This window comes from Notothenia rossii (genome assembly GCF_949606895.1).
Source record: "Notothenia rossii genome assembly, chromosome: 2".
NCBI classification, from domain to species: Eukaryota; Metazoa; Chordata; class Actinopteri; order Perciformes; family Nototheniidae; genus Notothenia; species Notothenia rossii.
In genome coordinates, this window is record NC_136904.1 from 11,594,393 (window position 1) to 11,611,621 (window position 17,229).

General features: G+C 40.2%; 1 protein-coding gene and 2 long non-coding RNA genes across 8 annotated transcripts; all 3 read left to right on the plus strand.

Moving 5' to 3' along the window:
* Positions 1-2,048: 2,048 nt before the first annotated feature.
* Positions 2,049-6,077, plus strand: LOC307028161. Of its 4 annotated transcripts, none has more exons than XR_013804856.1 (6): positions 2,049-2,961; positions 3,456-3,539; positions 3,621-3,728; positions 3,916-4,015; positions 4,523-5,466; positions 5,814-6,077. It is a non-coding gene; the product is annotated as an uncharacterized lncRNA (long non-coding RNA). The 4 variants fall into 4 exon arrangements; XR_013804857.1 differs by having other exon boundaries at positions 2,086-2,961; positions 4,523-4,659; XR_013804858.1 differs by having other exon boundaries at positions 2,086-2,961; positions 3,460-3,531; positions 4,523-4,659.
* Positions 6,078-6,911: 834 nt separating this feature from the next.
* Positions 6,912-7,394, plus strand: LOC307027969 (ladderlectin-like; the record flags this gene model as incomplete). The annotated part of the gene is made up of 1 exon (XM_079662661.1): positions 6,912-7,394. One exon carries the CDS (start codon positions 6,912-6,914, stop codon positions 7,392-7,394), a length of 483 nt encoding a protein of 160 aa, XP_079518787.1.
* A 6,259-nt stretch (positions 7,395-13,653) lies between these two features.
* On the plus strand, positions 13,654-17,172 carry LOC307029523. Of its 3 annotated transcripts, none has more exons than XR_013805367.1 (6): positions 13,654-13,936; positions 14,430-14,505; positions 14,595-14,702; positions 14,890-14,989; positions 15,497-15,633; positions 16,828-17,172. It is a non-coding gene; the product is annotated as an uncharacterized lncRNA (long non-coding RNA). The 3 variants fall into 3 exon arrangements; XR_013805368.1 differs by having other exon boundaries at positions 13,655-13,936; positions 14,434-14,513; XR_013805369.1 differs by having other exon boundaries at positions 13,656-13,936; positions 14,430-14,513.
* Positions 17,173-17,229: the final 57 nt, after the last annotated feature.

Consider the following 17,229-nt stretch of genomic DNA (forward strand, 5'->3'; position numbering starts at 1 on the left):
TTCCCCCAGAGGAAGAGGAGCCTCTAACACAAACACTTAGTCAATTATATTGCCCACAATCTGCACACAAGAAAACTATTGACAGAAAATAAAAATAAAAAAGCACTAGAGGACAGTATTATTTTTTAAAAACAAACGCAACATAATAGTTGCCAGCTCAAACACCAGTTCAATATAACATTAAAGAAGGTTAAAAACCAGGCTTACTTTGACAGAGTAATAGATAATAGGGGAAATGCTCATACTCAGCTCTATGGAGGAAACACAAAAACAGATGTTATAAATAATAATAAGAGCTAGAAGAAAGTGAACAAACGTCCATAGCCAGTTTCCTGGGTTGCTTGGCTAGTTTTAGCTGGTGTTAGGCTGGTTTAGTTGGTTTACCAGGCTGGACATGCTGGTCAGGCTGGTCTTGCTGGTTCAAGACTTTGGTCGAGCCAAAGTGCTGTACATGTAATAAAAACACAATACTATCTCAATAAAAGACAATAATTTACAACAGAAATATAAAAAACAAAAACAAAGGGAATAGTCAGGTGTCGTGCTCCGCTCTGACTAGAAGGCCAGGGAGAAGAAGTGAGTCTTTAGTGAGGATTTAAAAACCCCTAGTGTCCGGGCCGACCTCACGTGGAGGGGCAGACTATTCCAGAGCTGCTGCGAAGGCTCGGTGACCTCAGGTTTTGAGCCTGGTCTTGGGCACTATCAGCAACAGCTGGTCAGCAGACCTTAAAGCTCTGGCTGGGGTGTAGCGATGGAGGAGTTTGGCTATATAGGCAGGAGCCAGCCCATTTAGGGCTTTGAAAACAAATAAAAGGATTTTAAAATCAATTCGGAACTGAAGCCAGTGTAGTCAGGCCAGAATTGGGGTGATGTGGTCATGCTTTTTGTAGCCAGTAAGAAGACGTGCAGCTCATAGGCGGAGTTTGACATTTGCGCTTGGGGGGGCAAACCTTTTCTACTGACATCAGTACACAGTCCCAACTATTGCGTGGGGTGCTACGGATACAGTAGCAATAAAGCCAGCATTCACCGCACTGTATGACTTTTCCACATACGAACATACCTCGTCCCGTCATGCACGCCTCATGCTCATATGGAAGGGGCGGTCTCTCCCCCCAACAACAGTGCATTACATAACTGTAAAACGTATCATAACTTTGCACATCTTATACTTATTTGATACTATATCCCTTGGTTAGTTGATCACGCTACACTATTATTAACCAGTGTCCTACCTTAGTGCAGAAGTAGAAGCCTTTTTTTACGTTCCGCATATATGTCGACTCCACTATCCCCTCAGGTGACAGCTGTGTGGTTATGTCATCCTCAATTTGAAGAACCGCAATTGAGGAAAATCTTGTTCCTCCCATCGTTGACCGCAGCCAGTTCCGAATTCTCCTCATTGCAGAAAAACTTCTCTCAGAGGTGGCAGATCCGATAGGCAGAGTCAGTCCCAACGAGCATCTTGTATAGATTTGGATAGCTGTCCTTTTTAACCGTCTTTCGGGTTAGGTAATCGCCGAATACCCATTACTGCTAATTCTTGTAATACAATAGCTGAATCACTTGTATGCAAAAAAAGTGAGGGAAATGTGTCCTTAACCTCACACGTCACACACACGTCACAACATGCGACTGCTCAAAAATGAAATGATTTCAAACAAAACATGATATTATTCAGATTTGTATTGTAACAATCATTTTATTACATCTATTAAAATATTGATATACGAAATATTTGTATTGGAAAAGTTTTAGACGTAGTAATGCTGTAACATATTTCAGCCACTAGGGGGGGCAATGGCCCCCCTGCCCCCCCTCAAAATCCGCCTATGGTGCAGCTGCGTTTTGGACTAGCTGCAGGCATTTAATTGAGGCCCGGGCTGCGTCTCAGGTCGGTTATTTTCATTTACTCGCTCCTCGCTCCTCTGTATCACCGGAAATTGATTTGTCTACGCCATCTTGAGTAGCGTCCCATGGCGCTTATTTCCGCCGGAGGACCGAGGATGGAGGATGGAGGATCGAGGAGCGATAAGGAGCGATAAGGAGCGATAACCGAGGAATAGGGCTGGGCAATTAATCGTATTTTAATCGCGATTACGATTATGGCTTGCGACGATTATGAAAACAGCATAATTGACAAAATACGATTATTTTGCTGGGTGCACTTTCGCCCCTCCCTAAAAGCCCACCCGGCCACGTGGGAGTGACATGTTGTGAGTGTTCAGCGCGAGCGAAGATTTCAGAACAAGAGCAGCAACTCGTTAAAAAGAAAGGTCGCGGGGAGATTCCCAGTCGATCGCGAGATGTGTCTAAAAATAGAACAACAATATTCTGTTTTATCGTTAATGTCCTGTAACATAATCTTCCTGTGCCAGAATAATGCACTTGAACGCATCAAAGCTTTGCAATTGGCCGGCGTCACCCCATGTGTCGGGGCGTGGCTGGTGGGCAGTGGGCACTATTTCGCTGACGTTGTCCGTGTCAACAGGAGTGACAGTCCGCACACACACAAGACAGCAATTATGGCAGATGCAAAAAAGCCCAAAATATATAATTTTCACTCCGAGTGGGAGGATGATTTTTTTTTTATCTATTCCAATTCAAAGTCCATCTGTCTCATCTGCAATGCAAGTGTGGCTTTATTGAAGAAGGGTAATTTAGGAGCTGCATTTCAAAACAGTGCACAAAAGCTATGAGACGGAATTCCCTCCTAATTTTGCCCTACGCTCCCAAAAGGGGAGGGACCTGAAAGGACAGCTAAATGTCATGTATAAAAGACGTACAAAAGTGAATTTTGCATGATAGCTCCCCTTTAACCTTACGTTTACTAGTAGGCTAATGTTACTTCCCTTAACAAGAGCTAGCTGTCTTAGCTAACAACCGTTAGCAGCTCACATTTTCTGCAGTTTGTTTTTCCCCTGAAAAACGTGATGTAGTTATTTAAGGGTTTGTTTAAGGGTAAGTTAACTTAACGTTATCTTACAAGTTGAGAGACTTAAGTTTTGATTAAAATTGTCAATGTAATGCCATTAGAGGTTTTGTGTTGAACATGAAGTTAGCTAACTAGCTCCCCAAAGGTTAGCATGTTAAGCTGTACTTTATGTGGCAGCTAGCTTAATACAAAGAGAATGCTTCATTGTAAACTTTTCTTACAAATGTGTGTTAATCTACCTGAAATTGTAGGGACAATTTTTTTTCTACTCAATGATACAGACCATTGTTGAGGAGATGCAAAACATACTGTAAATGAGTTGGGTCCGACATATACTTTGAGTAATGTTACTTTGCTGCTAAAAAATGAAACATTATCAGATGAGGACATCACCAAAGTGTGTGAGTCCATCTGGGATTTGATCTGTTATTTGCACGTCGTACAGGGCCTATGTACACACTGCTCTGGTATTAATTTAAAATATAATTGTAAAATGTAAGTCTCCCGCTCTTGTCATCAGTCAGGCTTTACATTTGAACTCCTATGACTGGTTGTGGACATGAAGGGAACGACTTCCTGGCCTTCCTGACATCCAGGTAAAAAGGTGAGATTCTAATCCATTTCAATGCCAAAAGCAATTTATTGTTTTAAACTTTTTTTAATATGATTTTTTGGGGAATTTCAGTTTTATTGGATAATAGAGATCTACTGGAACCTAACACCAGAGACAGAGAGGGAGGAGATGATATGCAGCAAAAGGCCCAGCCGGATGGTGTGGAACGTGTTCTATCAGGTAAAGCACTTTGGTACCCAGTTATTTATGGTATTGAGTTTGAATTTAGCCTTTGGAATGTAATTTCCAACAGTGCATTGTAAAGACTGAAAAAACAGGCTCAGGTTAAAGCTTGACATGATTTGGTCTTTTACTTAAGAAAATGTTTGTCCTCCTGTGTTGTCTTATTTCCTTATCTTTCTTTCAGGTGTAACATCTACCAATGGTTGTACATGACAGAGACCTTCTCCACCTCTTCGCTGTCCTACTAGTCAATCCTTCTGATTCTGATCCTTTCCTAAATAGTGGTAAGTTTTACAGTTCAGTGTACGTTAATTTAGCAACTTAATGCTTTACTGCTGTTGAATAAATCCTATATTGCTAGTGATTTTATTAAAACTATGATTTGCAATCTTTTTGATTCCAATTACAATAATATTTTTGTTATAATTGTAAAACACATCTTAACATCCATCAGCAATCAATAAAACAAATCAAACAACACAAAATAAAAGAAATCTGGACCTATTCTATTTCTTTTTATATAACAGCATCTATTGGGACTGCTCATTGATGTCATCAAGAGCCATTGAGTCTACCTTTTGTAGTCGGCCTCTCAGAATGTTCATCATTTCTTTGTCTCTTAACATTCCTATAATCATTTGTTTTTGTATTGTTGGTATTGTTTTGTTCTTTATTTTTGTTGTGAGAATCACTTTGCAATTGTTTAAGTGCTATATAAATAGTTATACTAATATTATTGTTGTTACCATCATTACTATTATTAACAATGTTTTCTTTATTTATCGCTGCAGAAAGGATCATGCCAGCCCACATCAAACACCTGATCAAGAACTTGTGAATCTTCAGGCAGAAAGGTTGAAAACACCTGTTCGAAGTTCCAGTTCCCTGTACATGGAACCATGACTGTCCTTTGTCCCACATGTCTTCAGTCAGTTCTGGACCCTATGACTCTGTCCCACATGTCTTCAGTCAGTTCTGGACCCTATGACTGTTCCACACGTCTTCAGTCAGTTCTGGACCCTATGACTGTTCCACATGTCTTCAGTCAGTTCTGGACCCAATGACTCTGTTCCACATGTCTTCAGTCAGTTCTGGACCCTATGACTCTGTTCCAAATGTCTTCAGTCAGTTCTGGACCCTATGACTCTGTTCCACATGTCTTCAGTCAGTTCTGGACTCTATGACTGTTCCACACGTCTTCAGTCAGTCCTGGACCCTATGACTCTGTTCCACATGTCTTCAGTCAGTTCTGGACCCTATGACTCTGTTCCACATTTCTTCAGTCAGTCCTGGACCCTATGACTCTGTTCCACATGTCTTCAGTCAGTTCTGGACCCTATGACTCTGTTCCACATTTCTTCAGTCAGTCCTGGACCCTATGACTCTGTTCCACATGTCTTCAGTCAGTTCTGGACCCTATGACTCTGTTCCACATTTCTTCAGTCAGTCCTGGACCCTATGACTCTGTTCCACATGTCTTCAGTCAGTCCTGGACCCTATGACTCTGTTCCACATGTCTTCAGTCAGTTCTGGAACCTATGACTCTGTTCCACATGTCTTCAGTCAGTCCTGGACCCTATGACTCTGTTCCACATGTCTTCAGTCAGTTCTGGACCCTATGACTCTGTTCCACATGTCTTCAGTCAGTTCTGGACCCTATGACTCTGTTCCACATACCTTCAGTCAGTCCTGGACCCTATGACTCCGACACTAGTTCTACCAAGGCTCATTAGAGGTAAGAGTGGTAGGAGAGGAGTGGAGTTATCTTTATATTTAGGCTGCAAGTCGACAAAGGTGATCAAGTGCTGATGCTAATAATGATCCGATTCATTTGATATTGATTGTCTGCTAATACCGAACCCTGATCCGATTCTTCTATTTCCCAGATAATTCAGCTGCACCGTGTACACTAGCTCTATTTGTTTTTTGCCATTGTAATTCACCATAAGCAATTGTTGTACTGCAATTTGTAATGTATTTTACCATACTTTAACGGTTCTGGCAACCACAGCAGCCCAAATGTTAACGTAAATGTCAAGTTTTCTTTTTACAGTGTACTTATATCTGTACATTTCTTTTCAGTTTGCTTCAAGAAGTGGCTTCAACAGACAGAAGTGCAGGCCAGATTGGGAAAGGCTGGACGCTACACAACGGGAAACATTATGGACATGAACAAGGAAAAACACAAAACACTTTCTTTGTTGCCTTTTTCTTATCATACATAGTGTTACTGTTTTTGTTACCATTTAAATATTGAATTATATTTATTGCTTTTATTTAAAATCAAATGAACCCGTTTTAGATAATATATTTATTTTTGATGTGTACGTTGATTTGCAGGTTGGTTGTTATTTGTATTGTTACTGTGTATTTTATTATATTAACTAGCTATTTATTGCTATTTATTAAATTGAAATACTGTTATGAACACTATACAATGTCTTTATTTTGGTAGATACCAGAATACATGACACAATGAATCTTTGTAATATATTTATGTTTTCTAGTTTAAATAATCACACCAGTATTTAAACAATGTATGCTGGTCACCTGGAGTCCTGGTAAGCTTCCAGCATGGTATATTTAATACTATTATTAAACATAAACTGGTGATAGATGGATGCTGGTGACCAGCATACTATGCTGGTCTATGCTGTTTTTCTTAGCTGGCCTGGATGGCTGGTTTAGCTGGTTTGGCTGGTTTAGCTGGTTTAGCTGGTGCACCAGCTAAACCAGCTAAACCAGCTATCCTGGCCAGCTAAAGTGTCCAAAACCCCTCTAAACCAGCCAAGCTGGTCAACTTAGCTGGTCAGGCTGGTTGACCAGCTAATTTGGTCTAAGCGTATCTTGCCCTCGCCCTAATGAAATCCAATCTGTCCTGAGACCCTTCCATAGGTTCATTGAAAAGACCATAAAACCACCTTAAACCCGCGAGTCCTACCTTGAGGGAGATAACGGTGAGCGTGCAGCCAAGAGAAAGGTTTTCTGAAACTGCCGGAAAAACTTTTATAACTTACATTTTACCGGTCACCGGTCATGTGATCACGTCACGTGACAATGACATCACATTCCCACACATATACAATATAAGAAGCAGCCTGTCACTTGAAGCTTCACAATCTCCATCCTCTCCAACGGTTCAGTGCAACTTTAACAGACAGAGACGGTGACATCATCATCATGCTGGTTTTCCTCTTCCTGTTGGGCCTGGCTCTGGGTGCTGTGTCTTCTTCAGATGACCCTCAAATGGAGCAACAGCAAGACACCTGTCCCTCCTTCTGGTTCTCCTTCAACGGCCGCTGCTACAAGTACTTCAACACAGAGAGGACCTGGGCTGATGCAGAGCTCTACTGTGTGTCCCAGGGAGGCAACCTGCTGTCTATCCACAGTAGAGAGGAAGAGGATTTTGTCAAATTCCTGATCAAAAGCTCTGACCCTGCTGAGGGAGCAACATGGATCGGACTCCATGACATCGCCAAAGAAGGAAGATGGATGTGGTCTGATGGGTCTGTAGCCAAGTATTTCTTTTGGTATAGAGGAGAACCAAACAACAGGGGACGAGGTGAAGACTGTGTAGTCAACAACTTTCGAGGGATGTGGAATGATGTGCCTTGTTCAGCAACTCTTCCCTCAGTTTGTGCATCTCGCACAACTTGTCCTTAGCAGCTGAGATGTTACGTGATCACCTGTTTTGTTAACATGATAACAATAAAGACACAGATGTAAACTTGTATATGTGTGTGAACAGAAGTCCTTTCGTCTAACCTTTATTTTCATGAATGTTTCATATTCACACTGGTCGCTCCAGGGGTTAATCAAAGGAATTATTTCTACCCCTTTTTTTAAATATCATAAATACATTTAGTAAATAATATTGATGATGCATTATTATAACATTTTGATGCACAGATTTTAGCCGTTGCTTATTATTCCTGGTATTATACTTATTTGTTTGAACCACACACAGTTGTATATCATTCAATGATCACATGGATGTAGTCAAGTATTTACGGCACCTGGTGTGTGGATGACCAACGGGCTGAACTTGCTCTTTTCTGTTGACCGTATAGTCCTGCTTTGGTTATTGTTTGTGTAATTTTGTTCAATAAACATTAACTTTTGCACAGATTTGATTTAGGAATGCTTCAAAGTGATGAGCCTAGTCTTAGCGACATGATTTATTGGGAAAAGTACCATCACTCTTTTTCTGGTTATGGGAACAACAGGTGTTTAATGGACAGGGACACTACTTATCATGTTTATCTTTCACATGGACATAAACGTACAAACCTAAAATGTACTCAACAGTACTATTTTCTGATAAACAAGGCATTCATTCTCTCTGTTGTTTTAAAGGAAGACTAACGAAAGGAGGGCTTGATCTATCAGATATAGTTAAGATTACAGAGTATAATATATATATAGCACTATTCAATATACCGTAGTGGCATGGCATGGTGTGAAACTAGAAAAGTGGCAGCATGGTAACAGACATGTTTATCATCACCTGCGTCTCAGATTTCAATGCAATTCATATAAAATGAATGATTATTGTTTTTTGTTGGGAAACAAAAACAATCTAAAGTATTCAAATTGATCATCATTTTCAAAAAAAAGTCAAACTTCTTGGGTTTTTCCTTTGTGTGTTATTTGATTGAAGAGGTACTGGAAAATAACCGGGTGAAACAAAAGTGCCCACAATCCTTCTGTGCATTGTTGACTAATGCAAACGGACCACACCCTGGACAACAGTATAACAAGTTTAAACTCCCAAAATAACCCAAAACTAGAGTATCAGCTTCAGTTCAAAGATCATGGAAAGGAAGGAGGGAAGGAGATAGAAATAGTGTATATGGTAAATTGGCAGCATTTATAAAGCAATTTTCCACTCTCGTGACCCCTCAAATGTCTTTGACATAAGTCTAGCTGAACAACAGGATACACACATTCATATAGTGCATGCACCTGCTAAGGGAGAACAAGATTCACACTCACACTGATCGCCATGCAATCAGGAGCAATTTAGGGTTCCTTATCTTTGTCTCTTAGAGTTCAGGAGAGCCCAACAATGATGGAAATGAAGACTGTCCACACCAACTATGGTTTGGATCACACATGGAATGATTTCCATTATTATTCTTATCAGTTTGTGCATCTGGCATAACTTGTGTTTAGCAACTGAGATATTACATACATCTTATTGAACCAGGTCACTGTTCACCTGTTACTCTGTTAACATGCCTTTGGCCCCAATAAAGACATAGATGTACACTTACTGTCTGTATGAAAGTCCTTTTTGTGTTTGTGATATACGCAACATAATGGTTCACTTTTTTGACAAGGAAACAATGCATTATTCACACCCTTTGACAGCACATTTCACCTTCAAAGCCAGTCTCCTTAACTTTTTCTGAACAGCAGACAGTGCAGCCTCTAAGTTATAGAAAAGTGCTTAATGTTTAAAATGTAGCTACGTGGTAATTTAGCATCTGGGTACAAGGGTTTGCTGGTGTAACCTTAAAAAAGTGAAAAGAGTCAGTCTGGCTTGCAGACTTTAGATTTGTTTTTAAAACATGAGGCACAATTTATCTGTCTTCTGAGAAACATAATCTCATTTTAAAGATGCTTTTCTGTTAAATCAACTCAGCAATATTTGGTCAGCAAGATCTCCTAAATCCGAGCTGTGGTCTGTTCCTATTCAGTGTCCTACAAAGGCCTTGTGGCAGTTATTTGACTATTACCCTTTCCATTATGCCCACACATCAAAATACATCTCTGCTCACTGTTATTAGAGCATTCGTATTGTACTATATTCCTTATTTAATTGTATATAGTTTATTTGTGTTGAGGTGACAGGTTCATGTGCCATGTTTAGAGGTTTAATAAAGTGCAAGTTCATTTTCAGAAGGAAATACATTTGTGGTTTGGAGCTACATGCTGTCATGTAAAAGTACCTGTTGTGCCTTGTGGCCACTGGAGGGCAGCAGAGGAGCAAGTCAGAGCGACGATCAGTTGTGAATGAAAAGAGAATTAGACACAAAGCAATAAGTCTCCCCTGAAATTAATCAATTATGTTTTATGTGATATATATATCAACACAAGCTTATGCTCTTTTTTGACTAATGTTCATCTTCATTTTGCACAACCTGGGAATTGTTTGTGGTAATGTGGTGGCTCAATTAAATGTTTACAAAGCTTCAGTGTGATTGGCAGCTTGGTCTTCATTTGCAATAAAGCGTATCTTTTAAAAACAGACTATCATCCCTCCCGACAAACATCTTCTGGAGGTAGTAAGAGATAATAAGATTAAGTAATAAGACTGTTAAATACCTGAACTTTTGAAAGAACATCCATAACATTCATCTGTTTGCAACTCATATCAATATTCCAATATTCCAATTACTGCATTTCTACACCGTTTCTATTATATTCTATTTTATTTACCTTGACTATCTTATCTGTTTTATTGTGTTGCACTGTAGGAAGAGCCTGTGAACTAAGATGTTCATTGTCATAACTACACTGTAGCTATGCATACATGACAATAAAAGCCTTGTAAACTTGAAAATAATTTGTTTTTTGTCTGCCAATGTTTAGCAGTGCCAACATTTGATTTAATATCTTCATATACTCTTGTAAAAAACGTAAAGTATAGTGGGCCATCTCCAGGTGAGCAGGTAGACTGTTTTTGCTTAGCTTAAGGTGTGGTTGTGTTTAGTGTTGCCAAGTTCAGTTGACCAATAATATATTAGGCCAACAGTGAAAACACCCTCTCTGATGCATATGTGGTAACTGTGGCTGGGGTCCCCTTTAAATAGCTGACAACACCAACTCCTGTTGAGGGGATGGAGGACCCTGTGGACCCTCAATCTAAATCCAAAGTTGTTTTGCAAATTGTGGGGCTTCCCTTCACAAGGACAATGACAGAGGCATGAATTACCAAATAGAATGCAGCTTTATTTCACAAATATACATGTTAAAATGTCAATGTTCAGCAGTCAACGGGTAAACTATACTTTACACTATTACATGGTGGGTTTCCCCTCATATGGGCAGGTCTGGTCCACTAGGTCACAATGCCTGCTAACTGTGAGGGACAAAAAGAGAACAAAAGCATGCACTACTCAAAGCACAACTTCTACAAAATGATTACAGTCAGTTAGTTTACTCACCCTTTTAAAGTGTCACACGGAGCAGTCCCTACACTGAAAGCAGACAAGGTTCCCCCAGAGGAAGAGGAGCCTGTAACACAAACACTTAGTCAATTATATTGCCCACAATCTGCACACAAGAAAACTATTGACAGAAAATAAAAATAAAAAAGCACTAGAGGACAGTATTAGTTTTTAAAAACAAATGCAACATAATAGTTGCCAGCTCAAACACCAGTTCAATATAACATTAAAGAAGGTTAAAAACCAGGCTTACTTTGACAGAGTAATAGATAATAGGGGAAATGCTCATACTCAGCTCTATGGAGGAAACAAAAAAACAGATGTTATAAATAATAATAAGAGCTAGAAGAAAGTGAACAAACGTCCATAGCCAGTTTCCTGGGTTGCTTGGCTAGTTTTAGCTGGTGTTAGGCTGGTTTAGTTGGTTTACCAGGCTGGACAAGCTGGTCAGGCTGGTCTTGCTGGTTCAAGACTTTGGTCGAGCCAAAGTGCTGTACATGTAATAAAAACACATTACTATCTCAATAAAAGACAATAATTTACAACAGAAATATAAAAAACAAAAACACAGGGAATAGTCAGGTGTCGTGCTCCGCTCTGACTAGAAGGCCAGGGAGAAGAAGTGAGTCTTTAGTGAGGATTTAAAAACCCCTAGTGTCCGGGCCGACCTCACGTGGAGGGGCAGACTATTCCAGAGCCTGAGTTCAGCTGCTGCGAAGGCTCGGTGACCTCAGGTTTTGAGCCTGGTCTTGGGCACTATCAGCAACAGCTGGTCAGCAGACCTTAAAGCTCTGGCTGGGGTGTAGCGATGGAGGAGTTTGGCTATATAGGCAGGAGCCAGCCCATTTAGGGCTTTGAAAACAAAAAAAAGGATTTTAAAATCAATTCGGAACTGAAGCCAGTGTAGTGAGGCCAGAATTGGGGTGATGTGGTCACGCTTTTTGTGGCCAGTCAGAAGACGTGCAGCTCATAGGCGGAGTTTGACATTTGCGCTTGGGGGGGCAAACCTTTTTTACTGACATCAGTACGCAGTCCCAACTATTGCGTGGGGTGCTACGGATACAGTAGCAATAAAGCCAGCATTCACCGCACTGTATGACTTTTCCACATACGAACATACCTCGTCCCGTCATGCACGCCTCATGCTCATATGGAAGGGGCGGTCTCTCCCCCCAACAACAGTGCATTACATAACTGTAAAACGTATCATAACTTTGCACATCTTATACTTATTTGATACTATATCCCTTGGTTACTTGATCACGCTACAATATTATTAACCAGTGTCCTACCTTAGTGCAGAAGTAGAAGCCTTTTTTTACGTTCCGCATATATGTCGACTCCACTATCCCCTCAGGTGACAGCTGTGTGGTTATGTCATCCTCAATTTGAAGAACCGCAATTGAGGAAAATCTTGTTCCTCCCATCGTTGACCGCAGCCAGTTCCGAATTCTCCTCATTGCAGAAAAACTTCTCTCAGAGGTGGCAGATCCGATAGGCAGAGTCAGTGCCAACGAGCATCTTGTATAGATTTGGATAGCTGTCCTTTTTAACCGTCTTTCGGGTTAGGTAATCGCCGAATACCCATTACTGCTAATTCTTGTAATACAATAGCTGAATCACTTGTATGCAAAAAAAAGTGAGGGAAATGTGTCCTTAATCTCACACGTCACACACACACACGTCACAACATGCGACTGCTCAAAAATGAAATGATTTCAAACAAAACATGATATTATTCAGATTTGTATTGTAACAATCATTTTATTACATCTATTAAAATATTGATATACGAAATATTTGTATTGGAACAGTTTTAGACGTAGTAATGCTGTAACATATTTCAGCCACTAGGGGGGGCAATGGCCCCCCTGCCCCCCCTCAAAATCCGCCTATGGTGCAGCTGCGTTTTGGACTAGCTGCAGGCATATAATTGAGGCCCGGGCTGCGTCTCAGGTCGGTTATTTTCATTTACTCGCTCCTCGCTCCTCTGTATCACCGGAAGTTGATTTGTCTACGCCATCTTGAGTAGCGTCCCATGGCGCTTATTTCCGCCGGAGGACCGAGGATGGAGGATGGAGGATCGAGGATCGAGGAGCGATAAGGAGCGATAAGGAGCGATAACCGAGGAATAGGGCTGGGCAATTAATCGTATTTGAATCGCGATTACGATTATGGCTTGCGACGATTATGAAAACAGCATAATTGACAAAATACGATTATTTTGCTGGGTGCGCTTTCGCCCCTCCCTAAAAGCCCACCCGGCCACGTGGGAGTGACATGTTGTGAGTGTTCAGCGCGAGCGAAGATTTCAGAACAAGAGCAGCAAATCGTTAAAAAGAAGGGTCGCGGGGAGATTCCCAGTCGATCGCGAGATGTGTCTAAAAATAGAACAACAATATTCTGTTTTATCGTTAATGTCCTGTAACATAATCTTCCTGTGCCAGAATAATGCACTTGAACGCATCAAAGCTTTGCAATTGGCCGGCGTCACCCCATGTGTCGGGGCGTGGCTGGTGGGCAGTGGGCACTATTTCGCTGACGTTGTCCGTGTCAACAGGAGTGACAGTCCGCACACACACAAGACAGCAATTATGGCAGATGCAAAAAAGCCCAAAATATATCATTTTCACTCCGAGTGGGAGGAGGATTTTTTTTTAATCTATTCCAATTCAAAGTCCATCTGTCTCATCTGCAATGCGAGTGTGGCTTTATTGAAGAAGGGTAATTTAGGAGCTGCATTTCAAAACAGTGCACAAAAGCTACGAGACGGAATTCCCTCCTAATTTTGCCCTACGCTCCCAAAAGGGGAGGGACCTGAAAGGACAGCTAAATGTCATGTATAAAAGACGTACAAAAGTGAATTTTGCATGATAGCTCCCCTTTAACCTTACGTTTGCTAGTAGGCTAATGTTACTTCCCTTAACAAGAGCTAGCTGTCTTAGCTAACAACAGTTAGCAGCTAACGTTTTCTGCAGTTTGTTTTTCCCCTGAAAAACGTGATGTAGTTATTTAAGGGTTTGTTTAAGGGTAAGTTAACTTAACGTTATCTTACAAGTTGAGAGACTTACGTTTTGATTAAAATTGTCAATGTAATGCCATTAGAGGTTTTGTGTTGAACATGAAGTTAGCTAACTGTAGCTCCCCAAAGGTTAGCATGTTAAGCTGTACTTTATGTGGCAGCTAGCTTAATACAAAGAGAATGCTTCATTGTAAACTTTTCTTACAAATGTGTGTTAATCTACCTGAAATTGTAGGGACAATTTTTTTTCTACTCAATGATACAGACCATTGTTGAGGAGATGCAAAACATACTGTAAATGAGTTGGGTCCGACATGTACTTTGAGTAATGTTACTTTGCTGCTAAAAAATGAAACATCAGATGAGGACATCACCAAAGTGTGTGAGTCCATCTGGGATTTGATCTGTTATTTGCACGTCGTACAGGGCCTATGTACACACTGCTCTGGTATTAATTTAAAATATAATTGTAAAATGTAAGTCTCCCGCTCTTGTCATCAGTCAGGCTTTACATTTGAAATCCTATGACTGGTTGTGGACATGAAGGGAACGACTTCCTGGCCTTCCTGACATCCAGGTAAAAAGGTGAGATTCTAATCCATTTCAATGCCAAAAGCAATTTATTGTTTTAAACTTTTTTTAATATGATTTTTTGGGGAATTTCAGTTTTATTGGATAATAGAGATCTACTGGAACCTAACACCAGAGAGAGAGAGGGAGGAGATGATATGCAGCAAAAGGCCCAGCCGGATGGTGTGGAACGTGTTCTATCAGGTAAAGCACTTTGGTACCCAGTTATTTATGGTATTGAGTTTGAATTTAGCCTTTGGAATGTAATTTCCAACAGTGCATTGTAAAGACTGAAAAAACAGGCTCAGGTTAAAGCTTGACATGATTTGGTCTTTTACTTAAGAAAATGTTTGTCCTCCTGTGTTGTCTTATTTCCTTATCTTTCTTTCAGGTGTAACATCTACCAATGGTTGTACATGACAGAGACCTTCTCCACCTCTTCGCTGTCCTACTAGTCAATCCTTCTGATTCTGATCCTTTCCTAAATAGTGGTAAGTTTTACAGTTCAGTGTATGTTAATTTAGCAACTTAATGCTTTACTGCTGTTGAATAAATCCTATATTGCTAGTGATGTTATTAAAACTATGATTTGCAATCTTTTTGATTCCAATTACAATAATATTTTTGTTATAATTGTAAAACACATATTAACATCCATCAGCAATCAATAAAACAAATCATCCAACACAAAATAAAAGAAATCTGGACCTATTCTATTTCTTTTTATATAACAGCATCTATTGGGACTGCTCATTGATGTCATCAAGAGCCATTGAGTCTACCTTTTGTAGTCGGCCTCTCAGAATGTTCATCATTTCTTTGTCTCTTAACATTCCTATAATCATTTGTTTTTTTATTGTTGGTATTGTTTTGTTCTTTATTTTTGTTGTGAGAATCACTTTGCAATTGTTTAAGTGCTATATAAATAGTTATACTAATATTATTGTTGTTACCATCATTACTATTATTAACAATGTTTTCTTTATTTATCGCTGCAGAAAGGATCATGCCAGCCCACATCAAACACCTGATCAAGAACTTGTGAATCTTCAGGCAGAAAGGTTGAAAACACCTGTTCGAAGTTCCAGTTCCCTGTACATGGAACCATGACTGTCCTTTGTCCCACATGTCTTCAGTAAGTCCTGGACCCTATGACTCTGTTCCACATGTCTTCAGTCAGTCCTGGACCCTATGACTCTTTTCCACATGTCTTCAGTCAGTCCTGGACCCTATGACTCTGTTCCACATGTCTTCAGTCAGTCCTGGACCCTATGACTCTGTTCCACATGTCTTCAGTCAGTCCTGGACCCTATGACTCTGTTCCACATGTCTTCAGTCAGTTCTGGAACCTATGACTCTGTTCCACATGTCTTCAGTCAGTCCTGGACCCTATGACTCTGTTCCACATGTCTTCAGTCAGTTCTGGACTCTATGACTGTTCCACACGTCTTCAGTCAGTCCTGGACCCTATGACTCTGTTCCACATTTCTTCAGTCAGTCCTGGACCCTATGACTCTGTTCCACATGTCTTCAGTCAGTCCTGGACCCTATGACTCTGTTCCACATGTCTTCAGTCAGTTCTGGAACCTATGACTCTGTTCCACATGTCTTCAGTCAGTCCTGGACCCTATGACTCTGTTCCACATGTCTTCAGTCAGTTCTGGACTCTATGACTGTTCCACACGTCTTCAGTCAGTTCTGGAACCTATGACTCTGTTCCACATGTCTTCAGTCAGTTCTGGACCCTATGACTCTGTTCCACATACCTTCAGTCAGTCCTGGACCCTATGACTCTGTTCCACATACCTTCAGTCAGTCCTGGACCCTATGACTCTGTTCCACATGTCTTCAGTCAGTTCTGGACCCTATGACTCTGTTCCACATGTCTTCAGTCAGTTCTGGACCCTATGACTCTGTTCCACATGTCTTCAGTCAGTCCTGGACCCTATGAATCCCACACTAGTTCTACCAAGGCTCATTAGAGGTAAGAGTGGTAGGAGAGGAGTGGAGTTATCTTTATATTTAGGCTGCAAGTCGACAAAGGTGATTAAGTGCTGATGCTAATAATGATCCGATTAATTTGATATTGATTGTCTGCCAATACCGAACCCTGATCCGATTCTTCTATTTCCCAGATAATACAGCTGCACCGTGTACACTAGCTCTATTTTTTTTGCCATTGTAATTCACCGTAAGCAATTGTTGTACTGCAATTTGTAATGTATTTTACCATACTTTAACGGTTCTGGCAACCACAGCAGCCCAAATGTTAACGTAAATGTCAAGTTTTCTTTTTACAGTGTACTTATATCTGTACATTTCTTTTCAGTTTGCTTCAAGAAGTGGCTTCAACAGACAGAAGTGCAGGCCAGATTGGGAAAGGCTGGACGCTACACAACGGGAAACATTATGGACATGAACAAGGAAAAACAAAAAACACTTTCTTTGTTGCCTTTTTCTTATCATACATAGTGTTACTGTTTTTGTTACCATTTAAATATTGAATTCTATTTATTGCTTTTATTTAAAATCAAATGAACCCGTTTTAGATAATATATTTATTTTTGATGTGTACGTTGATTTGCAGGTTGGTTGTTATTTGTATTGTTACTGTGTATTTTATTATATTAACTAGCTATTTATTGCTATTTATTCAATTAAAATACTGTTATGAACACTATACAATGTCTTTATTTTGGTAGATACCAGAATACATGACACAATGAATCTT